The sequence below is a fragment of the Aulostomus chinensis genome, chromosome 6 (assembly GCF_037954235.1).
Source record: "Aulostomus chinensis isolate RoL2024-O1b breed Wild chromosome 6, RoL_Achi_v1.0, whole genome shotgun sequence".
In the NCBI taxonomy this organism is placed as follows: Eukaryota; Metazoa; Chordata; class Actinopteri; order Syngnathiformes; family Aulostomidae; genus Aulostomus; species Aulostomus chinensis.
The window spans coordinates 13120525-13145000 of NC_141325.1; the positions used below are offsets into that span (position 1 = coordinate 13120525).

General features: G+C 40.1%; 3 protein-coding genes across 3 annotated transcripts; 1 reads left to right on the plus strand and 2 right to left on the minus strand.

Annotated features, from left to right (window-relative positions):
* The first annotated feature begins 1420 nt into the window (after positions 1–1420).
* On the plus strand, positions 1421–2320 carry LOC147260160 (uncharacterized). The gene has a single exon (XM_086205213.1). It carries the CDS (start codon positions 1421–1423, stop codon positions 2318–2320), a length of 900 nt encoding a protein of 299 aa, XP_086061339.1.
* Positions 2321–7724: 5404 nt separating this feature from the next.
* Positions 7725–11452, minus strand: LOC147260161 (protease-associated domain-containing protein 1-like). Its single transcript, XM_086205366.1, has 5 exons — positions 11256–11452; positions 10907–11007; positions 10704–10813; positions 10056–10223; positions 7725–9961 (listed from the first exon to the last, which is right to left on the minus strand). The coding sequence occupies exons 1-5, from the start codon at positions 11413–11415 to the stop codon at positions 9841–9843; spliced, it is 660 nt and encodes a 219-aa protein (XP_086061492.1). The 5' UTR covers positions 11416–11452; the 3' UTR covers positions 7725–9840.
* A 4798-nt stretch (positions 11453–16250) lies between these two features.
* On the minus strand, positions 16251–19635 carry il12b2 (interleukin 12B 2). Its single transcript, XM_086205367.1, has 7 exons — positions 19472–19635; positions 19223–19298; positions 18850–19098; positions 17933–18035; positions 17654–17841; positions 16733–16881; positions 16251–16639 (listed from the first exon to the last, which is right to left on the minus strand). The coding sequence occupies exons 1-7, from the start codon at positions 19472–19474 to the stop codon at positions 16514–16516; spliced, it is 894 nt and encodes a 297-aa protein (XP_086061493.1). The 5' UTR covers positions 19475–19635; the 3' UTR covers positions 16251–16513.
* Between the last annotated feature and the right edge of the window lie 4841 nt (positions 19636–24476).

Here is a 24476-nt window from a genome sequence, read left to right on the forward strand (position 1 = left end):
TCTACTCTAACCAGCTTCATGTACGGAAGAAAAAAACTGGACAGAAACAGGTCAAATGTTAAAACATCACATTTGATTTCGCTCGTGTATCTTTTCATTAATTTTCAATAAAACAATGGTCGGTTGATTCAGTCTTTTGTTGTCTGTGTGTCACTTGCTGCTCCCACCGTCATCCATCAGCATGTGTTCGTATGTGAATGTGCTGCCTCCCATATTGCATCCAATATTTGGAGGATCATTACTGAAATAATGACATAATATCACAAGAAGCCTATCGGGAAAGTGTCCTGCAGCTTCATTCAGCAAAGCCACGTAACAGTCCTCCATTAAAATTCATCACTCAAAAGAAATTCTCGGTGCTAAACTAATAATGAAAGCCTTTTTCTTTCTTAAACTCATCTGGAGGCGTGGCTTGTAACAGGTCTCAACTTATTTATAATAGATGGGGGGATGTTATTTTTTCTAACATAGCTTTGAAGACATGTTTCCAAGGATAAAAGCAGCAATAAACGCATATAAAGGTATAAAACGTTTTCTTACCAAGTACTGCAGCTTGGACCAAAAACATGGGCAAAAAGCCACTCTACTTCATTCAATATTACAGATACTTTTCATTTCACACGCTGGCGAAAGATGTGTCTTCCTACTCCAGTCCATCGTTTGGGCACCATGGGGGCCTTGAGATACCCTCGTTACACTTCTGTATGCTGGACGTTGGATCAGGACGAGCTCCATGAATTTTTGTGAGGTAATGTGTGGTGAAATAGAAGAGTGGAGAGTTGTTTGAGGTACAAATACACCTTCAAAATACTGTCAGATTACCGGATAAAAGGAGCTAAATTTGGGTTTTTTTAAATGCGACCTGCATCTCATTAAGAAAAAAAATATTATGTGCTTTACGAGCTTTCTTTTTTTGTTGAAAAAAATCGTTCGCTACTTTAAATTCTTAATTTCTTAATATATATATCACATCAGAATCAATTTCACATATATAATGGGCAATTGATTCTCATGTGATCAAAATCGAGATTAATCAAGATGATTCAGGTGAGATAAAGATGAAAAATTGCTCAAAGTTGTTTCGAGGCTTTTTGCCAAAGGCCGAATGTGCTCCAAAATAAAGGTATGGTGGTTAAACAGTTCATACCATCGTCCTTTTGACATGGTTTTTAATTAAAACGTAACCAATGAGACCAAAACTCTGTCTAATATTGTGAATCATAACACAATAGCAATACCAGTCAAAAATAATCAGAATTTACAAATATGCTCTATTAAAATATGCAGATGGGGGGGGGGGGGGTTAATGACCTTTTAGTCAGGCAAAAGAAATCTCCGTGCCGGGCTTCTGTGTGCTTGGAGCATCTCCAGAGATTCTTGTGACCTCATAAATAAAGACGCGCAGTGAGGAACTTCAACGATGCTCCCCAGCAACCTCACCGCCAGCCTGACCGGAGGAGTCCCTCTGGCGGTGGACTTCGACAGTTCCGAGGATTATTTTATCATTATCTTCCAGCTGTTATTCGCCTTCACGGCTGTTCTACTAGCAGGGACTGTAGTTATTTGCATACTCGCGACCAGAGCGCTGCGCCTCCAGAACAGGTTCATCTTCATGTTGAACACCAGTATTTGTGACACGTTCGTGGGGTTTTCGGTGTATTATCTGGGTTTGTTTGATGTTCGGGAGGGTTTTCCTTCCAGAAATGGAACTTTCAATATATTACCGTCACTTCTTGGGGTAAACGTCATGACATTTTTATTTGCGCAATTTGATCGGTATTTCGCGGTTTGCCATCCATTCATGTACACGCGCTTCATCACGCGGCGGGTCGTTATCTCCGTGAACGTGTACTGCTGGTTCCATGTGTACGCTCAGACTATTATTCTATCCGTGTGTCCGCTGTCAGAGGCGATCCGGATCTATGTGTTCAGTATTGTTGCGTTACAAATCGTGGTGCTCACCAAACTGGTCATGACCGTCAAGCTATACGTGGTCGCCAGGTACCAGCTGGAGAGAGACCCCCCCAGCGCAGACAAGGAAAGCAACAAGGAATCCCTGAGAATCATTATATTCGTGGTCATAAGTTTCTTGGTTTTGTGGGGTCCTTCTTTTATTAATATCGTGTTAAGACTGTTGACGGGAGGAGGGTTGACTTTTCGGAACGAGGCTACCAATGTTTTCGCCATCATGGCTCGTCTGAACGCCGTGTGTACCCCGGCGGTGTACCTGTGGGGGAGTCCGGCTCTGAGAGAGGCCATGGTGAGGATCGTGTGGGGCAGGGTGTGTCCGAGGTGCAGGAGGAAGAGATCAGGCAGGTGAAGATGCGTTGACGTTCACTGTGCAGTTTCATGTGGAAATTCATCATTTTTCGAGTCACTCATATATTTTCCTCACCGGTTGTCAAATATGTTCCTGCCTCATTTACAGTACAAAAAAAACAACAACAGTCAAAATGTAATAAAATGTTCCTTTTCATGAGAAGAACTCAATTCGGAGAATGATAACTATAAGAGAGGTCAAAATTGCGTCTCAGTGCGCGCTCATCTCCGTCAGCTCGGACACACAGATTTAATTGGCCAATATAAATCAATATAAAAGTCTACAAATATATACTGACTTTAATTTACATGTGTGGAAAGGGAGCGTCGGGCCCTACCCTCATACAACCTCGCGATGAGTATTTGAAACTATTTGACAAACGGTATATTATCGTGTAAAATTATTATTATTTTAAAAAAAAAAGATTTCCAACTTTCCCAAGCTTTAAGGTGAAATTAAATGATGCGGTCGATACATACATTATTCAACAAAAGCAGTCACTTCAAAAATGAATTAAATTTGAATAAGCTGTTAATGTGCTGACGTTGAACTTATCTCATAAAGAAGTGCAATTGTTTTATTCATGTCTGTTTGGAATGAAATTAGTCAAATACATTTTAACATCATTTCCCCACACAGTAAAAGGCTAAACATCTTTTTTTTTTTTATGTCACGCAGCATTTTTTTTTTTTATAGTTGAAGTTAACAAACCCAGTCTGGCTCAGAGAGAAACACTTTCTTTCTTTTTTTTCTTCTTTTTTTTTTCTTGCCTTCGAATAAATCCTTAAATGTCTCAGGACACATTTAAACCCTTAAAAAAGGTGTTCATGAATACAGAGGAGGTCAATGTGATCCAATATGTCCATCACCATATCGCATCATATTTTCGTCACAATTATTGAACACTGTTAAACGGTACATTCGACATATTTAAAAGGTGAACCGTCTACATGAATAGGGTGAGCAATGTTTTGTTGTGTAAAATATTTCAAAATGCTATCTTCCTCCCCACCGCTTGAGCATGCTTGGGCGAGGGAGGAATCAGTGTTTGTTTCTCTTGTCCTCCTTGCTGCAACTCAGCATTCACTCTCCATTTCAAACTCTCCATCTCTCGTTCTGCGGCTGACAAATTCAAACTTCTCCTTGGTTATTTTTTCAGGTTTCTGCTATTCTGTCTTCCTTTTGTAAACATTTCAAGTGTGTTGAACATTTGGAGCATCCGATCCACTTTTCATAAACAGTTGAACATGGAGATCCAAAAATCGTTTTTCTGCAAGATGATTTGGGATGGAATCTGTCCTCTAAGTTTTCTCTGTGCTGCTCAGGATAACAGGACTGGTCTAAAATGTTCCTTCAAACACTTGATGTTTCAGCACTTGGGCCGTCCTTGAGAGTTTGATGCCGTCTAGTTCCCTCTCAAGTTTTTGCAGAACCTCAGATGTGTGCTTCAGGTTTGTTGGCTAGCTCAGGTCCAGTGAGTACGTGAGGCCAAACGAAATGACGAGTGCATTTGCAATGTTACCAAAGTTCTGCAGCACTTCAGCACCTTCCTTGATGACTCCATCATCTGCCAGGCCATCTGTGCTCTGTTTAGCCGACCTCCAATTTTCAGTTCTTCCAGACTACATTTGTGATTGTCTGGAAGGATGTAGCACCATCCATAAAGAATTCCTGAAAACACTCAGCCACAAAATGCTATTGACGTGATTTCAATGAAGGGATTTTATCATGGAAGCATGGCCTGAATTTTTCTGTCTGAACTAAAGTAAGCAGGGCAGTCTGATGCAATTTTCTTGTTGTCCAGAGATCTCATGTTCAGATCCAAAACAATAAGGAACTTCTCTGTTAAAAAGTGTTATATATGCACCCTGAGCCTAATATCTTATTCTTCTGTGGTGTGGACTTGTCAGAAACTACTAAAAGCACTATCACATTTTCAGTTTCTGAAGCTAAATTAAGTAGAAAGCAGAGGCCAAACTCCTGTCCATGCGCTCTCTTAGGAGATTTTCAGAGTCTTCATTGAGGTAAATCATTAGCGCTTTCAGCACGCAGGCCCTTCTTGCTTCAACAACATCGTTCTACAGCACAGAACAAGACAAATGTGTCAAACATTAACAAGTGACTCATTGCTCTCTCTCAGACATGCGCCTCCGAAAGTAGAATTTAATGAATCAGCTGTGGCAGTTTTCACAATTCCAGCTTTTAAATCCTCTACTGTATATGTCCTATGCTGTCTGTTCTTGTGAGTTTGATATGTTCCATAAACATTTGTTTAAAAGGAACAATTCTCAAAAACTCAACGTGTAGTTTCATGTTTTCTTTAAACGGCTGTCGGCGTGAATTAAAATCACTTTCAACGAAGCAATGAGGCTGCTTGACCAGTGGTGGCAGCGACATGTTGTGCAATGTCGTGATATTTGAGAGGTCTGATCCAAATGTGATCTACACAGGTGAGTTTGAAACGCACTCCAAGTTTTAAATGTGCACCGGCGATTTGACCATGTGCATGGATGAGGGTGTTTGCGGCCAAAGTGACCGTGTTTTGACCTTTAATAGCTGATATCTTGTTGTTTCCTCTGATGCACACTCTTAACATTCCCACATTCACGTTTTGAAAATAAAACACATCCAAACAAATAAAAGATAGTTATTGTACTTAACACGACTGAAGAGCCACAAATAAATGCAGACTGTCCGGCCCTCAAGCTCAGAAATTTCAGGAAAACCTGCGCTATCCAAACTTAGGTATTAAATATTGAAACTTATTGTTGATGATACAGAAGTATTGTATTGATAATAGGGCTGCTCTATTATGGCAAAAAGCAACAGGAATTACATGAAGAACATGATTACCCACTGACTTTGGAAACGTCATGCATTTCTTAAACTACATTTTTCAAAGCAGATTAAGCCATAATTGTAATTGAAAGTAAAATTCAATTATAATTGCCCAGCCTTAATTCATAAACATATACATAGAAAAAAGAAAATTTTCTTTTAAGTGTTTTGGGCATATAGTACATTAGTAATGTTTCCAAAACTCCTACAGTGCTGATTCAGATACTGAAAATAGGTATAGATTTGGAGTATGAAGAATGCAATGGGAGAGGCATTTTTTCACCTCCTTCGCTGAGAGGCTCTGGGCTTAGCAGGAGGCGACAGAGACGCGTGCCGTGAAGGAGGCATTTGACCCGCAGGTAGAGCTCACCTTTGAAGACGTCGGTAAGTTGCCTTGAGAAATAAGTAAAGACTGTGCAGGCAAGTAAAATGTGTTTCTTGCATGGCTTGTGACTTCATCATTTTTGTCTGGCTCTTTTTTCCAGTGGACCTGGTCTACGCCTCCATCGACAGGAGCAGCATCCACGAGAAGCTCCACGTCCTAAAGACAGGGCTGCTGAGGGAGCTGCAACAAACTTGTGTACGCGGTCCCAACAATAAAAGAAATGACAAACAGTTCTTCACAAGACCTGACGGCAGTTGTTTTGTACATTTGTGTTTCTACTGTGATGGAACTCATATTTATCTTTTGTCTCAAAGGAAATCATTCATCTGGTGCCCAGCCAGGAGGCTCTCCATCTGGCTCTGAGGGCCATTAAGCTATGGGCCAAACGTGACTTGAACAAACACAACAGTCAGTTCAGTTGACTGAGGTTTAACAGATTTATTACTTTGAACTTGTCTCACCAACAGTAACGCAGACTCCAATGACTTGTATTTCATTTTCTCTTTATCATTCCAAATTAGAGCTTATAATCTTTTCTGACATCGTCTCATTTCCTTCCAGGCCACAAGATTTACTCCAACAAGCTGGGCTTTTTAGGTTTCCTGGGCCGTCCCGGTGGCCAGGGTGTGCCAGCTTTATCCCGATGCTGTACCAGCCATCCTAGTCGTGATGTTTTTTTATGTTTCCTCCATGTGGTGAGTTGTTGAGTGAACATTTCAAGATCCACTGCAGTCTAGTTTTTTCATTAAAGGCCCTATGAAAAAGAAGTCAGAGCACCTTTTGATTCTGTGTATTAAAAACAGTGAAAATGTATTTTTCATTTCATTTCCTCTGACGCTCATGGACTACATGAACAGTACTACACTGTGTTTTCTGTTTCAGGGAGTGGCCCACCCCGGTGACCCTGAAAACCAGACAGGACTTGGACTTGGACTTGGACCTGCCTGTGTGGGACCCAATGGTATGACCTCACGAGGATGTGATCTGGTTTTTAAACTGTCAACATCAGCTGTATCAGATGTGCTCACAGGGCAGGGAATGATGCTCTCTGTTGGCGTTCTGAGGAGGGAAGAGCTTTTCTGGTTGAGGGTCAGCGAGGATAATCATTATCCTTAGCTGATACCTTGCATGCACTGGAAGGACTATACTGTCCAGAGTGCATCTGAGGAGAGACCCCCCCCCCCCTTCCCCCGCCAGCCAGCCACCTTCAGATCAGAGCCTCTCCATGGGAAGGTAGAAGGAAAGAAGAAGGACCTTGATGCAGAAAAGCAGAGAGCTTATGAAGTTTCTAATGACACTCACCATTAAAGTTGAAGTTGAAAAAACAATATCTTGCTTTGAGATGTTGCTCAGTCAGTTTTTCATACAACTGTGAAGTTTCCTTGACAGAATGACACTTACATGCTGTTTTCAATTTGATGATCTTGCAAACCTTTTTTCTTTGTTTTTCTCGCAGGACGAATTGTTCAACGCGCTTCACGGATTCCAGTGAACACTCAACCAGGCAACAACTTTTTTTTCCCTTTATTTATTCTGTCAATGTAGATTTGTTGTTTTTTGATTATCATAGCGCATCATTGTGATTGTGCATCACGTATCTGACTTTTATCAACTCTTTTTTTTCTACTTTCCCAGCCTTTCCAGAAAAAAAACAGGATTCTGCAGTCGCTTAAATTAATGCAGTCGGCTAAACTCAGTGGAATATGCAGTAGCTGGCATATTTCATCAAAAAAATCCTGTTTCACCACAAAAAGTTGGAAAATGTTGCATTTCTCTTTGATCCCGAAGCCGCCGTTTCTTTCAGAGGTGACATCAATTACGCAACAAGAATTTCAGATGCTACTTGACATCTGAAAACAATGATGACATTTACATATTCATCACATTTTGATTAAGGTACATATTCTAGTTTTGGTAATATTCAGAATGAGGTGTTTATTTACGCCGCATCTGTGGGATTATTCCCATTTATGTTATTTGGCATATTCTAAATAAACAAATTTTTGCACATGGGAAAGAACTTGCAATAAACCCTCTCCATTTCCACCTCACCTCTAAATGTAAGGTTCACGCAAATCTTACTAAACTCGTTCATAAGTAAAAATACAACAAACAGTAAGTGTCTTTGTTAGATTTTTAGTTATCAGAATATGACACACTTTTTTTTTCTTGAGGTCTTCAACAAATCGTCGATTTTCACAGTTCCCGCAATTTTACTGCCAAAAACAAACAACAAAAACCCATCACAATGTTTAAAGCACCCCGATGTGGTTCAATTATTCTAACAGTAGCAATAATAACACAAAGTAGTTGCATGAAATACAAAATCCCTCTTATTACAGTGGTCAGTCCATCTGCCGCCACGCAGAAGACCGGGGTTTGATTCCTCGGCAGGTGATTTTAATGTATTAATACTTTATTATGGTTGTTCTAGATGTTTGATTTGACTATTATGGTATTTATGAGTTATATTTTCAGTTTAATTATGGTTTCCAAATTTATTTCGATTCAAAAATAAATCATTAACAAAATCAGTTCCAAACACACTGGACCCTCTTATGCCTGTGTGCACCACATGCTCGTGGAGCGCCAGTGACCATTTAAACTCAAGTTGAATTCAGATTCATTTGGACAAATGGACACAACATCAGTGTAACTCTGCCGTGGTTTTTGTACTTCAGATATAAAAGAGTTTTTATCAGCACGGGAAGTTGTAAATCGTGGTTCATTTCATGGAAAAAAAACAACAGCATTTTACAAAAGTTTCCTGTCACTTCATCATTAAAACTGAAAGAAAAGGTGAATGTGTCACTAAAACGTCTCTTGTCTTTGGACTCATCATAACCTCTACCTTGAAACATCACGATCTTGTGTTTTCACAAGCAACATGGAGGACAATTAAGGTTGATCCTGAGGAACAACCCATTTCATTTCCTTTTTTTTTTTTATCCTGGTGGGAAAGTCCACCGATGGACACAAAGATATGACAGACAGTCCTATGTAAGTATACGAGAGTTGGAATGTGCCTGTGAAAACTATTACAAACGACAAAAAATGTGTAAATAGTTCTTAGAATAAGGCTTGTTTTATACTTGGTTGTAACCTCAGTGATATGAGAGTATATTTCTTTCCATGGGGGTGTTGCAATTCAAAAACCATTCCTCTAGAGAAAAGATTTACACATTAAAATCTAAAGGGGTCCAAATGCATACACATATATATTTACATTCAACAAGCACCACCAACCCCGCCATCCTTTGTAGTTTGCATCTTTTACTTTCAATTACTTGTTTATCTCAGTTATTTATGACCTTTCTTTGCAATAACAAACATCATTTTACAAAATCCATCTGGTTTTATTATGAGGTGACCAGATGATGATGATGATGATGTAATAATACAATTTTTGGGGGGCATTTGAACAGAGATAAAAAGCCGCCTTTGTTCTGTAGTTTTATTTAAATATATTACACAACAAATGAACAAATACAGGTCTTTCTCACAGGAAGCGCATGTTCTCGCTTGACACAACGCATGAAAAATGTTATGACGTTGCGTCTTTTCTTTGACGAGCTGTCGCGCTGCTCGGCGACTGAGGACTAATAAATATCTCTACCCGCTTTTGCTACTATGTTAGCATTTGTTAGCTGTTGCTATCCATTCGTTTTTGTAGAACTTTTGGTTCCTCGACATCACTTTGAGTAAAACCCATTGATCCAAACTGCTGTAAAATTGTTCATCTGCATCAAAACGATAAAAATTACAGTCGTATTAAAGTAATTACTCTTGGCTTGAGTAATTAAACAGAAAAAAACTGTCACATACTAATGCTCATGTCAGACAGGCAATGTCCTGGACTAAATATATGTATGTGTGTTTATTCATCAGAAGAGAAAGTGTTCAAACAGATGAGCGGGAAATGCATTCAGGTTTTTAACACTGAGAATGTGCAGTAAAGTATATTCATGTCCAATTCTTCCCCTCCACCCCTTTTTTTCCCCCATCAGTCACTAGCAACCAAGAGATCATCTGCACAGTACTTTGGAGAGACAAATGTACTTGAAAAATTCTGGTAATCCAAACTACAGGCCATACAAACCCTCAAATGTCTCTAGGAAAAATGATTTTAAAGGTCTGTGTGATGTTTTTGTCTAATTCATGTGAACACAGGTTAATTTTGCTGTTTCATCAGGTGCGTGTGAGAAGATCCCTGAGAGGCTACCAGTTTATTGACCGATTCATACACATGAATGTGAGAGATCTTGGAGATGAACGATGTCGTGGGTGTGCACCATTTCTACCACAGTGTCCATGGAGGCTGCTTGAGTGGGAAGGAGGCCAAAGAGGAAACATTGACAGGAATGGAAATAACAGCCCACAGTAGAGCTTGTCTCTGTAGAGATCGTTTGATCATCATCCTAGAATACATGGGGGGAAAATATCAGTCAAAACTAATTTGAAATTAAACAGGTCTATGATGTATTTGTACTTGTGCGTCTGCATGTCTCTTACCCATCACGTCCTAGCATGAATAAAGCAGGTATGCTTGGTTTATCTGCGCTTCCATCGGTGACCATATCAAGGTAATGACTGTCATTATCCATGGCATTATCTGCAATCAGAACCGCTTTGCCTCCTGCTTCCTCCACATATCGAGCCTTTTGTACAAAGGAGCATTCTCTGGAATTCACACAAATACACGCAAGACAAAAAAAACAACATTTACAAACAAACTCATCTTGTCATAGTCCATCTATACACGGTCACTATTCGGCGAGACGGTTTGTAATATAACAGCATTTTCAGCCATCTAGATTAAATAGGCAGATCTTGCTACCTGGATGGAGCATTCTCTCATCTTGCCAAATAGTGACCCCATATTGATATATGAGAAATTATGTTAAAAGTTATTTACAGCTGCTGAGTAATGTGAATGAAGTGTTTACAATACAAGTAGTATCAGTCTTCCCAACCATTTATTAAACCTTTATCATGGGAGGCTTATTGTAAAGTAGCACCAGTGTTAGCAAGTGGAGTGGTCATGATTGAACTGGGACAAGGGAACTGTGCCTGTATCCTGACACACAGCAACCACATATGATAAAAAGGTAAGTGCTTCTACACAGATTTAGTCTTTGGGTACAATAAATACAGACATACCCTCTTTCCACCAGAATCACCTGTCCCTCGATGATGTCTCTGTCTTTCAAGTCTGAGCAGGCATCTGCTGGGTCTGCTGGCACGAGGAAAATCTCATCATACGTTGACGTCTGGAGACAGAATGATAGAGGTCATATATAATTCAATAGAGGGTATATTTGTGTGTCTCTTAGTCTCCCTAAAATTTTGATGGTACAACTCACAAAATCTCCTCCAAAGTCTTTTGCAGGGGCTGCGCTGAATATGTATCCTATCTCCTCTGGATGTATGACTCGGAAATACAGCAATTCATTGAGCCCAAAGCCTAGAATTTTCCAAAATTAGAACTTTTAAAACAAAGTGAACGACAACATGAGTACGAGTCAATGTTTGCGACGTTACATCTGTAGATGAAGAAAGGAAAGTCACAGGAAATATAACACATCTATATTTCCATCAATGAAGCAGTAAATTTAGCTAAACTTCAGAGATAACGACAGCTTTGAGGTACCTCTAAAACCTTCAGCTAGCGTTTGCATCTTAGCACTGAATCTTCAAACCACTGACACTTACCTGACGGGCAACAGAGGAGCATGAAAACCCACCACTGGTATAACAATAACGCTGTTTTCCGTACAAAATTTGCCATGTTGACGACATCTGTAGAGTTCCTTGAAGTTAAACTGACGAAGGTCCAATGTGGCTCAATATTAGAGATCAGGCTTCTAACCATATGTAAACAACAAAGCCTTGCAGCAAATACTTCCGCAGTTTTTAATGCGCATGAGCGTAGACTTCTTCTTCGTCGAATTTATTGGTGGTTGATAAATGAACCCAAAAGCTTTTTCCGCCACCCACTGGTTCAAGTCAAGTCAAGCAAATTTTATTTGTATATAACAAAGGTTATCTCATGACAACTGACACACCACACTCCTTCAATTGATTTACATCCAACGGTTCTCTATGAACAAGCACATCCCCACAAGGGTGATGAAATCCTTCATTTTAACAGGCAGGAGCATGAAGCAGATCCAGGCTCAACAGGAATGGCCATCTGCTTTGACAGGTTGGGGGAAACGAGAGCAGGAAAATAGGGCAGAGACAAAGACAGATAATGGAGAAAGACAGATATACAGAAGGACAGAGAAAAAGAGAGAGAGAAAGGGTGATATAATGACGGACAGGGACATGAATAGGTGGTACTGCAGTTGGCAGCTTGAGCCACTTCAGGTCTGTAGCCTCCTCCAGCAGCAGCGTCGGTCAGGGGTCTGGGAAGTGGGGAAGCACAAAGCCTCTGGAGAAGAAGACAAGGTAGTAACACATATGAGTAAGATATATGTATAACACATACAGGAGGACAGAGAGGAAAGAGAGGAGAAGAGAGAAGCCCAGTGGACCATGGGACATCCCCTAGGTCTAAGCCTATAGCAGCACATCTAAGGGCTAGCCTAAGCCAGACCTAACTATAAGGTTTATTAAAAAGGAAAATCTTAAGTCTGCTCTTAAAGTTAGAGAGGGTATCTGCATCCCGGACTGAAACTGGGAGACGGTTTCACAGGACTCTGACTACCATTCTACTTTTAGAGACTCTGGGAACCACCAGTAACCCTGCATCCTGAGAGTGAAGGGTTCTAGCTGGATAATAGGGGACTATGAGCTCTTTCAACTATGAAGGTGCCTCATTGTTGAGGACTTTGTATGTTAGAAGAAGATTTTTTTCTGAATTTTTATTATGATTGTAACAGGGAGCTCTTGCAGAGAAGCAAGTACAACAGAGATACGGTCTCTTCTACCAGTTCCAGTCAAAATGTGGGCAGCAGCGTTTCGGACCAACTGGAGAAACTTTCGAGACTTATTAGAACAGCCTAATTGGAGAGAATCGCAGTAATCCAGCCTGTAAGCAACGAAAACATTGAGTAGTTTTTCTGCATCGTTTTGAGACAGGAAGTCTCTGATCTTAGCGATGTTACGTAGATGAAAGAAGGCAGTGCTGGAGATTTGTTTAATGTGGGATTTAAAGGACAGATCCTGATCAAAGAGAACTCCTAGGTTCCTTGCGGTAGTGCTGGGGGCCAGGGTAATGCCATCCAGGGTACTTGTCTCATTGCATAAGGTCTTCCGAAGGTGTTTTGGGCCAGTACAATAACTTCAGTTTTGTCAGACCTTATTTGCAGGTTATCCATGATTTTATTTCCTTCAGACAGGCCTCCAGTTTAGTCAGCTGATTTGTTTCATATGGATGCATTGATAAGTACAGACATGACAGTGAAAATTAATTGAGTTTCTTTATTATGTTACCAAATGGAAGTAGATATAGAGTGAAGAGGACTGGTCCAAGCACAGGCCCTTGCGGAACACCATAGCTGACTGTAGTGGTTTCACAGGAATTATCGTTAGCAAGTACAAACTGAGATCAACCTAGTAAATATGATCTAAACCAGTTTAGTGGAGTTCCTTTAATGCCAATGACACGTTCCAGTCTCTGAAGAAGGATATGGTGGTCAATGGTATCAAATCTGCACTGAAATCTAATAAGACCAGCACTGAGACCAGTTCCTCATCTGATGCCAGTAGGAGGTCATTGTTGACAATGACTAGTGCTGTTTCTGTTATGATCCTGCATTCATGTGCCATTTCCCTCTCTCCACCCAGTTCCGAGCTCCGCCCCTGTTGGTTGGTGATTGGCTGCTCCCGTTGTCAGTCACTCTGCGGCACACAGGAAACACCAGCTGAATCCATTCCCTGATTACCCCCCCTGGGTATTTAAGTCCGAGCTGGTTGTTTCCATGTGGTGGAATATTAAATAGCATCTGTCGTCTTGACCTGCTCACCTTCTGTGCATTTTGTAAGTTTTTTCCCCGAGTTTGCTGTCTTGTCGCTGTTTTCTAGTTTTTTCTCCTTGTTACTTTTCTAGTCCGAGTAGAGAGACCTCCTCGTTGATTGTTACTTTTTCTAAGTGTGATTTCGCTCCATTTTTTTTTTCCTGAGCCACTAAGGTGTGCCAGAAGACCCAGTATTTCTGTGGTATTTTTCTTAAAGCTATTTGTCGGATTATAGCAGCTGAGTGCTGACCTTTTGATTTCCTTCGATTTCCGTTCCCGTTCTATTTGGCTTGCTGATTCCTCAGCCTTGATTTATATTTTTTTTTCCCCCCAAATTCTTATTTCACCCCCAGAGTTAGTCTGGTGGTCACCTTTTGTTATCGTTCCTTCAGCTTACAGTGCTGCCCGCGTTAAGTTATAGTGTGTTGCCAAATTTTAGTTTTTTGCGCCCCGTGTATTTTATTAGCGTTCCACTTGTTTGTTGTGTCTCAGAGAAACCTTGACCACTGTACTCTAATAAACCTCGTTTGTTAAACCTTGAGCTCCGTGTGCGGACACTTTGTCTCCTCTTGTGCTGATTCTGGTAGCCTGGTGAGGGCAGGTCTGGTGAGGGCAGGTCTAACAGTTTCAGTGCTATGATGTACCCTGAAACAAGCCTGGCAAGGCAGACCTACATCAAGATGCTGCGAATTAAATTTGCTGGGCAGTCTAGATTTCTAGGCTACCATGAAACCTGGTTCATTAGAATACACTGACGAATTGTTCTAATACTTATTTCAAATTTTCAACATGCACACAGTCTGTATATGTATCTGTGAGACACTGTGCAGGTTTACAGTAGCCTTTATTAGCTTTTACTAGTCTCATAAAGAGAGGAGTGAAGTGTGACAATGACATGAAAACACATTGGTTAAAATACACAACACCACACACATTCAGATGTAATGACTGTATTTATAGATGATACACATACATGGTGCCAGTTAGCTATTGAAACTGTGTGACTCCACCTCCGGTTGTTTTATTCTTTCTTTGCTGGCAGGGCTTTTCTGGACTGTAGTTTTTGGATTTTTTTTGGCGTTTGCAAAGTTTTTGTCTTTCCTGTCTGAACCTGTAGTAACAGATTATGGAAAAATACTGAGTGATAAAAACTTAATCAGCAAATTTTAAAGACAGAACATTCACAAAAGAAAATGTTACTTCTATTTTATATTCATCCATCCATTTTCTATACGTTAAGGGACATGGGGAGCAGGGGGCTGGAGCCTATCCCAGCTGACACTGGGCGAGGGGGGGGGGGCAATTAGGGGTTCAGTATCTTGCTCAAGGGTACTTCAACATGGTCACTGGGGGAAGTGAGGATTGAACCAGTGACCCTTCGGTTGCTAGATGTTCACTCTACCTCTGAGCCATGCCGCCCCCTATTTACAGTGTATTTCTGTTTGCAAGTTTTGGCTGTGATTCTTGGAAAGGAATCCCGTTACTCTTTTACATAGTCTAGATGAGCCTGTTAGGCACCCTTGCAAATATACATCAATTTCACTTAATATTTGAAAGTGTATTGGGTTTTCAGTATTTACATTCACCTTCTAATTTTTGTTTGAAATAATTTGGAAAGCATCTTTCATTTTGTTGGGGACCGCTTAAAATATTTTTTATTTTGAAAAATACTTCCCTTATGGTTTGCATCTTTATCTTCCCGCTCCTGTGTTCTCACCTTAGTTTCATTAATGGAGTTCTATTAACTTTGTTTTCCTGGCTAATAGGCTCTATCACAGCATTTGATTTGACATGTCATATTGGGGTTAGCACTGGTGATATAATCAATTCAGTACTGCTCCTGACCATTCCAGTCTCAAAGAGGCAGAGACCTGGCTCACCTAAACAGAACAGGGATGTAATTCATGTTGTTAATTACAGCTGTGTTTACTCTGTAAAAATGGCAGCTGTGAAAATCAGTTGCACTCATGTTTCTAGTATGTCATTAGTTCTGTTGTAACTTTTGTGGTTTCTTTCTGTCTTTGCGGGATCCTTTGTTTTTATCCGCGCAGTCGTACTGTTTACTTCCTATTCTGTCAATGCATTATACTTTTTTTTCTTTTTTAAAAAAAAATAATCATAGCGGATAAAAACTTCAGTTGTCTTTTTACAGTTTGTGTGTCACAAAACGTTTTGTGTGTCACAAAACGTAACAATGCGTTATTCTATAATACCAAGGTCTTGGCCCTCCTATATAAAAACTGGATTTCTGACATGTTGAAAAAAATGGATAACAATGAATCGCCCCAAAAAAAAATCTGGGCAAAAAAAATAGTTGTTCACTGATTACTCTAGAACACTGTTAGATATGATGGATAGTAGTTTTTTTTTTAAATGATATGCCGCATGTTTACTCATGTAAGATTAAAAAACAAGGCTGGTGAGTAATCAGGACAGCTACTGACGTATAAACGCCAACATAATTAATCACTTAAAGTCTTGAAATTCCCTTGAAAATACCCAGCTAACATCTGTGCGCATGAAAGAGGAGGATTGCGTTATTTCGTATTTTCCTATTTGTCTAACCATTAGTTGACATGGATGATGAGAAAGGACGAACATATAAAAGGAAGTGACTGCAAAGCTTTTAATAGCCATGTGTTCCGCACAACACACAAATCACCAAAATGACAAGAAACTTGCACAGAAATAACACGCAAAAAAAGAGACTGTGTGCAGGACAGGTGACGCAAATTATACGTGTGATTCATGTTAACTTAAGCACCTCACTTACTCGTACTGAAATGAAAGATAAAAATTGTTACATTTTTGTGTGTGTTTACAATAAATAAATACATTTTCAAGTTTTTAAGTGATAAATAAGTGACAATGCAATAACGATCTACAATAAATAAAATCTACTGAGTTTAGTGAGGGCTGCACCTCTCATATATCTGTGTGGGTGTGTGCGTGAGCCAGAAACACATAGTTAGGACAGTGAGTGAGAAGATAGGACAGTGGTGGTTTTAGTTAATTTGGTGTTACATTTTCTACCCAATCTGACCAGTCGCTCCACTCCGAGCCCACCAGCAAATCCCTGCAGTGAGCTCTCAGCTTGGCGATCCCCTTGGGAACGGTGGATTTCGAAAATTCAGACTGTTGTCAGATGAGAGAATACACAGTAAGAAAACAATATTCCAAATCATCTGATAAATCTATGAATCGGTGCGTATCAGTGCGTGTCCGTACCTTGCCGTTATCTCTTAATACAGACTCAATCTCGTACTCCAGATTGAAGAAGCTGAGTGGAGTGGACCAGGATTTTGGTGGTTTGATGCTCACATTCAGGTACGAGCCGGCGTCCTGTACCCCGACAATGTGGGGACTATTTGGGCGGACTGGACAGATGGAAAATACATTTATTTTGTTTTCCAGATTGAAGTAATTCTTCGGTGTTTTTTGGTATTTTCTTTTTAAACTAATCTCATTTCCACTGTTCATTTTTTGTTGTTGTGGTGGTGGTGGTGGTGGTGTGTGTGTGACTGCACACAGGAATAGTCACCAAATTTCCTTGTAACCTGTGCAGCAACAATGTAATCAGAGGAAGGTCGTAATTGTCGTGAATTTTTTGAATGTTGCTAGCAAGTTCATGATTTTATTATCTCTTTTAAACAAAGCTCCTTGCAGCTCTTACCTAAAAATGATGAGCTCAATTACCGTGCTACCATGAGATAATGAGCTTTACTAGCTCTAAATAATCAAATAATGAACCCTTACAATGAGATAATGGTGTTTAAAAACTAATTACAAATACAGTCTTTTTCTGTCAAATTCGGAAATAGCTTTCAAAGTGTCAAGAAGGAATGTTTAAACTGGAATCATTCTAGAAACATCCCTGTGTGGTTGTTCAGTTATTTTGCTGAAATGATATTATTTACAAAAAAAAGCACAACTTAGATTTATATCAGTATATTAATGTTGCATTGATGGGTTTGTTATAGTTGAGTAATGTCCTCTTGCTTTGTCAGAAAATAACTTCGCCATTACCGCTTATAAAAAATAATAAATACTTGAACAACACTTAGATTTTCATTTTGAACAACTTTTACGAGAAGTGCTGTTTAAATGTCAAATCTTTATCATTCTTCTGCTCTGGTTTAGTCAGCTCACCGATATCTCTGAGGTAAAAGCTCATGGTCCTCCTGAGGATCTTATTGAAGTTCATAAGAGCCTCGAAGGTGACTTCAATCATGGCGCTTTCCTCGGCGTGGGGTGAGAGGTTGTGCATCAGCTCAAAGTGGAATGCCCGATCCAGGCTAATGCTGTTTAACCATACACATGACTTCCTTCCCTCACGACTGGAGAGATAAATAACAAAGAATGTATGATGAATCTCATTTTAATTCATTACATTGTGGTGATTTTTGTGTTTGTTTGTTTTTCTCTAACCAGTCTTGGCCCAGTCCGAGGTGCGCTGCTGTGGTTCCACTATGGTTCCACTTACAGCTGAAATTACAGTTGTAAGACGTTGCCCAGCACGTGAGTTGAGAATCTGCAAATAAAAGTTAAAAAACAACAACAACACTAAATTCCTTTGAAGTTTGATCTGATAACAAAGTGAAAAAGATTTGCAGTGCTTCTGTATCGGTTGGAACGCTGGAAGATTCTTCAGAAACTCTGCAGCCCGAGTGCTGACCAGAACACATTACGTCCATTTTAAAGTCCTGCCTTTGGTCATTTTTTAAATTGTTATACACATTTTTAAAGCGCTCACGATCTTGGACCAGCATATACACTCTAACTTCCTTAAAACATGTATGTATGTATGTATGTATGTATGTATGTATGTGTTCCTTAAAGCAGTATGGGCCTCCAAGTCTTATGTTCGTTGTTCCACGAGACAGCAATAGCACCTTTAGCCAGGCTGCTTTTAGCCTGTATGTGTTAGGGCCACAGGAGTAGTTTACCATTTAAACACTAAACTTTTGATTTAGAATGATATACACGCAATATCCTGCCTTTAAATCACTCTATCTTACAACTATTACGGTATGGTTTCAGGAGCCATTATCTCTTCCCTCTGTTTGTCCCATTTTCATTTAACCTTGAGAGAATTTCTTCAAATCTGGCTAAAACACCTGGTTTGGATTATCAAAGGTCAAAAGTCACTGACACATCTCAGAGGCATAGCAGTCAAGGTGGCATTTCTTGTTTTTAATGCTCTAGACTTGTTATCTGACTGCACTGATATGTATCTGTATAAAGAGATTTTGTGAGCTTATGCAATCATTTCCTGTGTTTGAGAAATTAGGTCATTTAGATGAGAGAGAGAGAGCGAGTGAGAAAGGGGGCTTAAATCATCTCACCGATGTCCTCGTCTCTCTGTAACTCCAGCAGCTGAACTCTGGATAACAGCTTGTTTCCATTCCAGCAGCTGTATTCTCCCAACATGGGCCGAGCTACATTTGTCACAATTAGATTTTGTCCACCTGTCTTTAAATCTTCTTGAAAATCATCAAGTTCCCCGCTGTCATTTTCAAAAAGCCAAGTGACATCTCCATTGAAATCTGCATCACAAGTCAGCGTGGCAGAATGACCGATTGTTGCTATCACATCTGGAGATAGAGACACACAAGATTACAAAAAAAGATGTGAAAAAATCAGTCAAGGTACCTAAAAGATGATACAATATGATGATAAAAGATGAAAAATATGTAAACTGTAAGTAAGACAACATACAGTTTTCTGGAAAGACTCCCTGTGCTGGTGTCAAGCTGATGAGCAGCAGCCCAAAGGTCCACACTGACAAGGTTCTCTGCAGAATTATATTGCAAAAAGTGATTATTTCTTCATTTTCAAGTGTTATTTTTTTGGGGGGAATTTCTTTTAAGGAAGATACACAAAAGAAATCAATCTAATGCAATCAAATATTTTACCAGTTAATCTTGTAAAGATTAAAAGCACATGTTTTCCAGTTTTGAGTCTTACCATTCTGATGAAAAGACACCCAAAAAGATCAGAAGCAGAAGTTCAGTTTGCAGACCTCCCGATGATTGATCTAACCAGCCACCAAGCCTCGTTTTTATATTATAGTGCGAAGGAAACACCACGATCGTCATCATGGCACCTTCCAAGGGTGAGACAGAAACTGTGTCATGTAGTAAACTGATAACAGCCCTTTAACAGGGATGGCAGCAGCGTGTTTCCTCTATTTTGTTTTGCATATCAAATTTCACAAATAAGTTTTGAATAAGAGGGAGATGATAAGCGTGTGGGTGTTTAACAGGGTGGGGGTTTGCCCTTAGCCTTTAATCTGGCATGCAGTGTCATAACCGTCACGCATAATATATTTGATCTTTGAAGCAGAATTTCAACCTGATCTACCAAAATGATCGCAGTACTTTAGGGAACAGAGTATGAGGCATGAATCATGGAAGGGTTTTTTTTTGTTTTTTGTAGAGATTATTAGACTCTCTAGGCACGGGGGGGAGGGACGGGGGGCTATATTTAGAAAGCAGGACTTTCCTTTGTCATTAATCACATGGGGCAGCCCAAATGTCATTGAAAGAGTGAGGTTGTTGTTTTTTTTTTTTGCTCTAGTGCCCTAGTTAACACTTCAAGTCGTGAATATATTTTAATAGTAAACAAAGCATTGTCATTCAAGATTACCAGAGGGCTACATTAGCATTTAGTGTTACTGTTTGTTTTTTTTAGTTTTATTTTTAGTTTTATATGTTGTGTATGCACTGTCCCCATGTTGCTGACTAAAAACTGGTCACTTGACCAGAAATAAGTGGTTTCATTTCTTCAAATTCAAGTGAGCTGTGACATCACGTTATTGATAATAATCTACAAGTGTGACACTGTGAACAAAGAATTGACGCTTGCCCACATAAAGCCACAAAAGTACAACGCGTACTTGGTTAAGTATTTCCTGGCAGTATATTTTGATATTTAGCTTGATAAGTTCTTTCTGATGTTCTGTCATAGCGTTGCTTTTCTTGCTTTTCTTTTTTATTTGTTCACAGTGTTAATCAAGGTAGAACTTACCATTCTTCCTGTTGTATAATTACTCAAGGATTTATCATTTTTTTAAATAAATAATAAATACAAATATAAATAAATGCTGTTTTTTTTGTTTGTTTTGTTTTTCTTTTTGGCAGCCTTGAGTGTTTAACTAAATGCTCCACGAAAAAAAAAAACAGTAATCACACAGGACTGCAAATCAATGCAGAGCCCTTAAATGTCATGGTTGACGTCAATATGTAGTATAGAATGTGCAAAACAGGTAATATGAATAGGGTGATGTAAGTACTTAGGTTATTTAACAAAAGACCAGAGGGAAGATTAATGCATTATAAAGCTATTTACAATTTGATACTGGTTGTTCCATAATGTGTTATTAATTTAATAATGTATTTTCTATCCAGCCATTTTCTACTGCTTATCCTGTTAAGGGTCGGGGGGGGGGGGGGGGCTGGAGCCGATCCCTGCTGCCTTTAGGCGTGAGGCGGGGTTCACCCTGGACAGGTCACCAGTCCATCACAGGACCAACACATAGAGACAGACAAGCATTCACACTCACAGTCACACCTACAGTCAATTTAGAGTATCAATCAGTCTCGTCCCCTCTTGATGTCTTTGGACTGTGGGAGGAAGCTGGAGTACCAGAGAGAACCCACGCAGGAACAGGGAGAACATGGAGACTTCACACAGAAAGACTGTGCTCCAGCAGGGGCTCGAAACCAGAATCTCTTGCTGCTGAACCAAGTTACGAAGACTCAGAGGACTCAGTTTGTAACTTACAAATGAGGCCAAACATCATCAGTAATTACAGTTTTTACTTCAAATGTCCCAAAGTTTATAGCAAGCACTTGGTGACATTGACAGGAAAAAAGGCTTCCTTTTAAAAAGAAAGAAAATTAGTGGACTTTGAATAGTTGGTTACTTTCACTCTTTTGGACTTTTCCTTGGTCCTTGGTCCTGAGCTCAGTGAACTTTAGATGTGAAAGTGACAGACTCAGGTTTGGTTGCTGTCTCGTCCAGATGGCTCGGACTGTGAGAAGAAGTGATATCAACAGTTCCTCAAAAGTAAACAATCATAGAACTGGACAAAAGACTCCACTCAGCAACTTTCTCAGGCACATATCATCTTCCCTGTCTGATTGACAAAAGTGATAGAATGGCAATAAGAGCCATCCATCAATCCATTTTCTTCTGCTTATCCTATTACGGGTTACAAGGGGGCTGGAGCCTATCGTAGTGGCTATGGGCGAGAGGCGGGGTTTACCCTGGACGGGTCACCAGTTTATCACAGGGCCAACACATAGAGACAGACAACCATTCACACTCACAGTCACACCTACAGTCAATTTAGAGTATCAATCAGCCTCGTCCCCTCTTGATGTCTTTGGACTGTGGGAGGAAGCTGGAGTACCAGAGAGAACCCACGCAGGGAGAACATGGAGACTCCACACAGAAAGATCCTGTGCTGGAGCCAGGACTTGAACCGGAACATTCTTGCTGTGAGGCGACAGTGCTGACCACTGCACCACAGTGCTGCCTTGGCAATAAAATCATTTAAAAAGTTGTATTTTACGCATTGATAATGCTTAGTATTCAGTTGGACTCGCAGATTTCCTTACCATACCCAGAGATGATGTCACTCTAGTGCTGCTACTAAATATTTCCATGAAGAAACATAATATCTTAAAATTTTTAACCCAGAATATTGTGACATGATGATTTTACCAAGGCCAAGGTTATTCTTTATAATGGAATTAAATACAAATATCCCCAAGAGGGATGCTACATTTTTTTCTTAGAATATTTTCAGATGGATTGATCTCTGTCAGCTGATTATATGACATCCAAGACACAAACTATTTTAGACGAAACTAAGAACCAACCACAAGTAAGATTTGCAATACTGGTGGAGTAAAAAATTGGTGGTCATTTTATGTTTTGGACACCAAAAAGATCCCAAAGAACTGTTTTAAGTGTCGTAATACCAGAAGAGTAGGTTTCTGTTTTTCGTAAAAACTCAATTATTGAGAGTTTGAACAAAACAGGGTGGTGTAAAATGTGCTGATGTTGATGAGGACTATTAAGACTATTACAATCAGAGGACCGAACCTTCGGTAACTGACATTTGAAAGTCGATTGAGTCCAGAAATTTTGCAGTAAAAAAAAAAAAATCGGTATGACTTCTGTTTTCTCTGTAAAAGAGACTAAAAAAAATTAGGTTTACAGGGAATTGTTGAATGACAAAAAAAAAATATTCTTGTGAAAAGGTAACTGACAACAGAAATGACTCATGCAAACTGTGAAAAACCCTTCCTTGTCTTACCGAAGACAAAGCAGCTTTAAAACAGATGCTACTTTAGACAATGGTAAATTAGCAGGACGTTTGAATCAACACTTCAGTTGCAAACAGTCTTGTTGAGAGTCTCCCCAGTCATTCAGGTCTGTATGGAAAAATACAGAAAAAGAATTTGTATTCCCAATTAGAAATTCAAGTGGACTCTCTTAATTTAAGGTAATTCAGACTTTGAGAAGCTTAATGAACGAAGCTACAACAAAGACTTTTAGAAAATGTCATTCCACTCTACTACATTTAACTGATGAGATTGGAAAAATGGTTGATGCAGGCAGGCAGTGGACCATCTTAGATTATGGTTTCCTTTTTTGAAGTGAAAGATAAATTGGCCATTCAGTGGATCTGCTGTTAATTATCCAGTCGTACACCATCAGTAGGTGTAAAGCAGGGGTGGGGAACCATGTGCCACGGAGGGCCGTGCGCATGCAGGTTTTCCTTCTAACCAAACACTTCAACAGGTGATTTCACTGGTTAACACCCCTCCGTTGCTGAAGGTGTGTTAACCAGTCAGCTGGTTGGCCTAGTAATGGAGAAAAGGTGAGAGGTAAAAGAAACACCACCTCCTGATTTACCAAGGGGTGGGGATGCCTGCACTCCACCCAAAACCTCCTGGACAGGAAAATGAAACACCATCAAAAACAAGAAGCAGAATCTATAAACTGGTCACACATACAGGCAATGAGCCTATAATTAAAACAGTCCTAACATATGGATACAAGTTTTTAAAATATCACAATCAATATGAAACTAAATGGGAATTATCAAAATCAAAGGAAAGGCAGCACAGTGGTTCAGTGGTCAGCACTGTCGCCTCACAGCAAGAAGGTTCCGGGTTCAAGTTTCTGTGTGTGTCTGCATGTTCTCCCTGTGCCTGCGTGGGTTCTCTCTGGTACTCCAGCTTCCTCCCACAGTCCAAAGACATCAAGAGGGGACGAGGCTGATTGATACTCTAAATTGACCGTTGGTGTGACTGTGAGTGTGAATGGTTGTCTGTCTCTATGTGTTGGCCCTGCCATGGACGAGTGACCTGTCCAGGGTGAACCCCGCCTCTCGCCCGTAGCCGCTGGGATAGGATCCAGCCGCCCCGCGACCCTCAATTGGAAGAAGCGGAAAAAAATGGATGGAAAACCAAAGGAAAGCCACAAGAATCAATATCTTCGTAAATGAAAAGAAAACAAACTCGACCTGCTGAAACACCAAAAAGGATTGAGTAAATTGTGTCTTTAACAATTCAAATGAGACAGAGGAGGAGCCACGCTTCTCTAACTGCTGGTGGGGCTCAGCCATGGTTCACACCTTCAGTGGGTTACATATGATGGGGATTCCTGATTAGCATGTTGGTGTCTATTGCTCTCAGCTGGTAGCAACTGACTGCTGAGAGGCAGCAGGGGAGATCCACGATCCACATGTTGAGTAATGATTTGACAGATGCGTGTTCATCTGAGGCCTCCCTCATTATCCAGATGAAGTTAAGCAGTTGTGGAACACACACTGGGTAGGGAGAGGCTGATTGATGGGGCCTGGCTGTCCGACAACACTCTGTCTCTTCATTTAGGGAAGTAAGGCTGTTTGTAGATCTAGAACTGGACTTGGTATGACCCAAGAGATGAGGGT

Excerpts from the sequence above, each read along its gene's own strand:
- LOC147260161 (XM_086205366.1), bottom strand. The coding sequence starts at position 11,415 with ATGGTTAGAAGCCTGATCTCTAATATTGAGCCACATTGGACCTTCGTC. Across the intron at positions 11,008-11,255 it reads GCTCCTCTGTTGCCCGTCAG|GCTTTGGGCTCAATGAATTG; the intron begins GTAAGTGTCAGT and ends GGAAAATTCTAG. Across the intron at positions 10,224-10,703 it reads GTGATTCTGGTGGAAAGAGG|AGAATGCTCCTTTGTACAAA; the intron begins GTATGTCTGTAT and ends TGTGAATTCCAG.
- il12b2 (XM_086205367.1), bottom strand. Across the intron at positions 17,842-17,932 it reads CTCGGACTGGGCCAAGACTG|TCGTGAGGGAAGGAAGTCAT; the intron begins GTTAGAGAAAAA and ends TTATCTCTCCAG. Across the intron at positions 16,640-16,732 it reads TATTAAGAGATAACGGCAAG|TCTGAATTTTCGAAATCCAC; the intron begins GTACGGACACGC and ends ATCTGACAACAG.
- LOC147260160 (XM_086205213.1), top strand. The coding sequence starts at position 1,421 with ATGCTCCCCAGCAACCTCACCGCCAGCCTGACCGGAGGAGTCCCTCTG.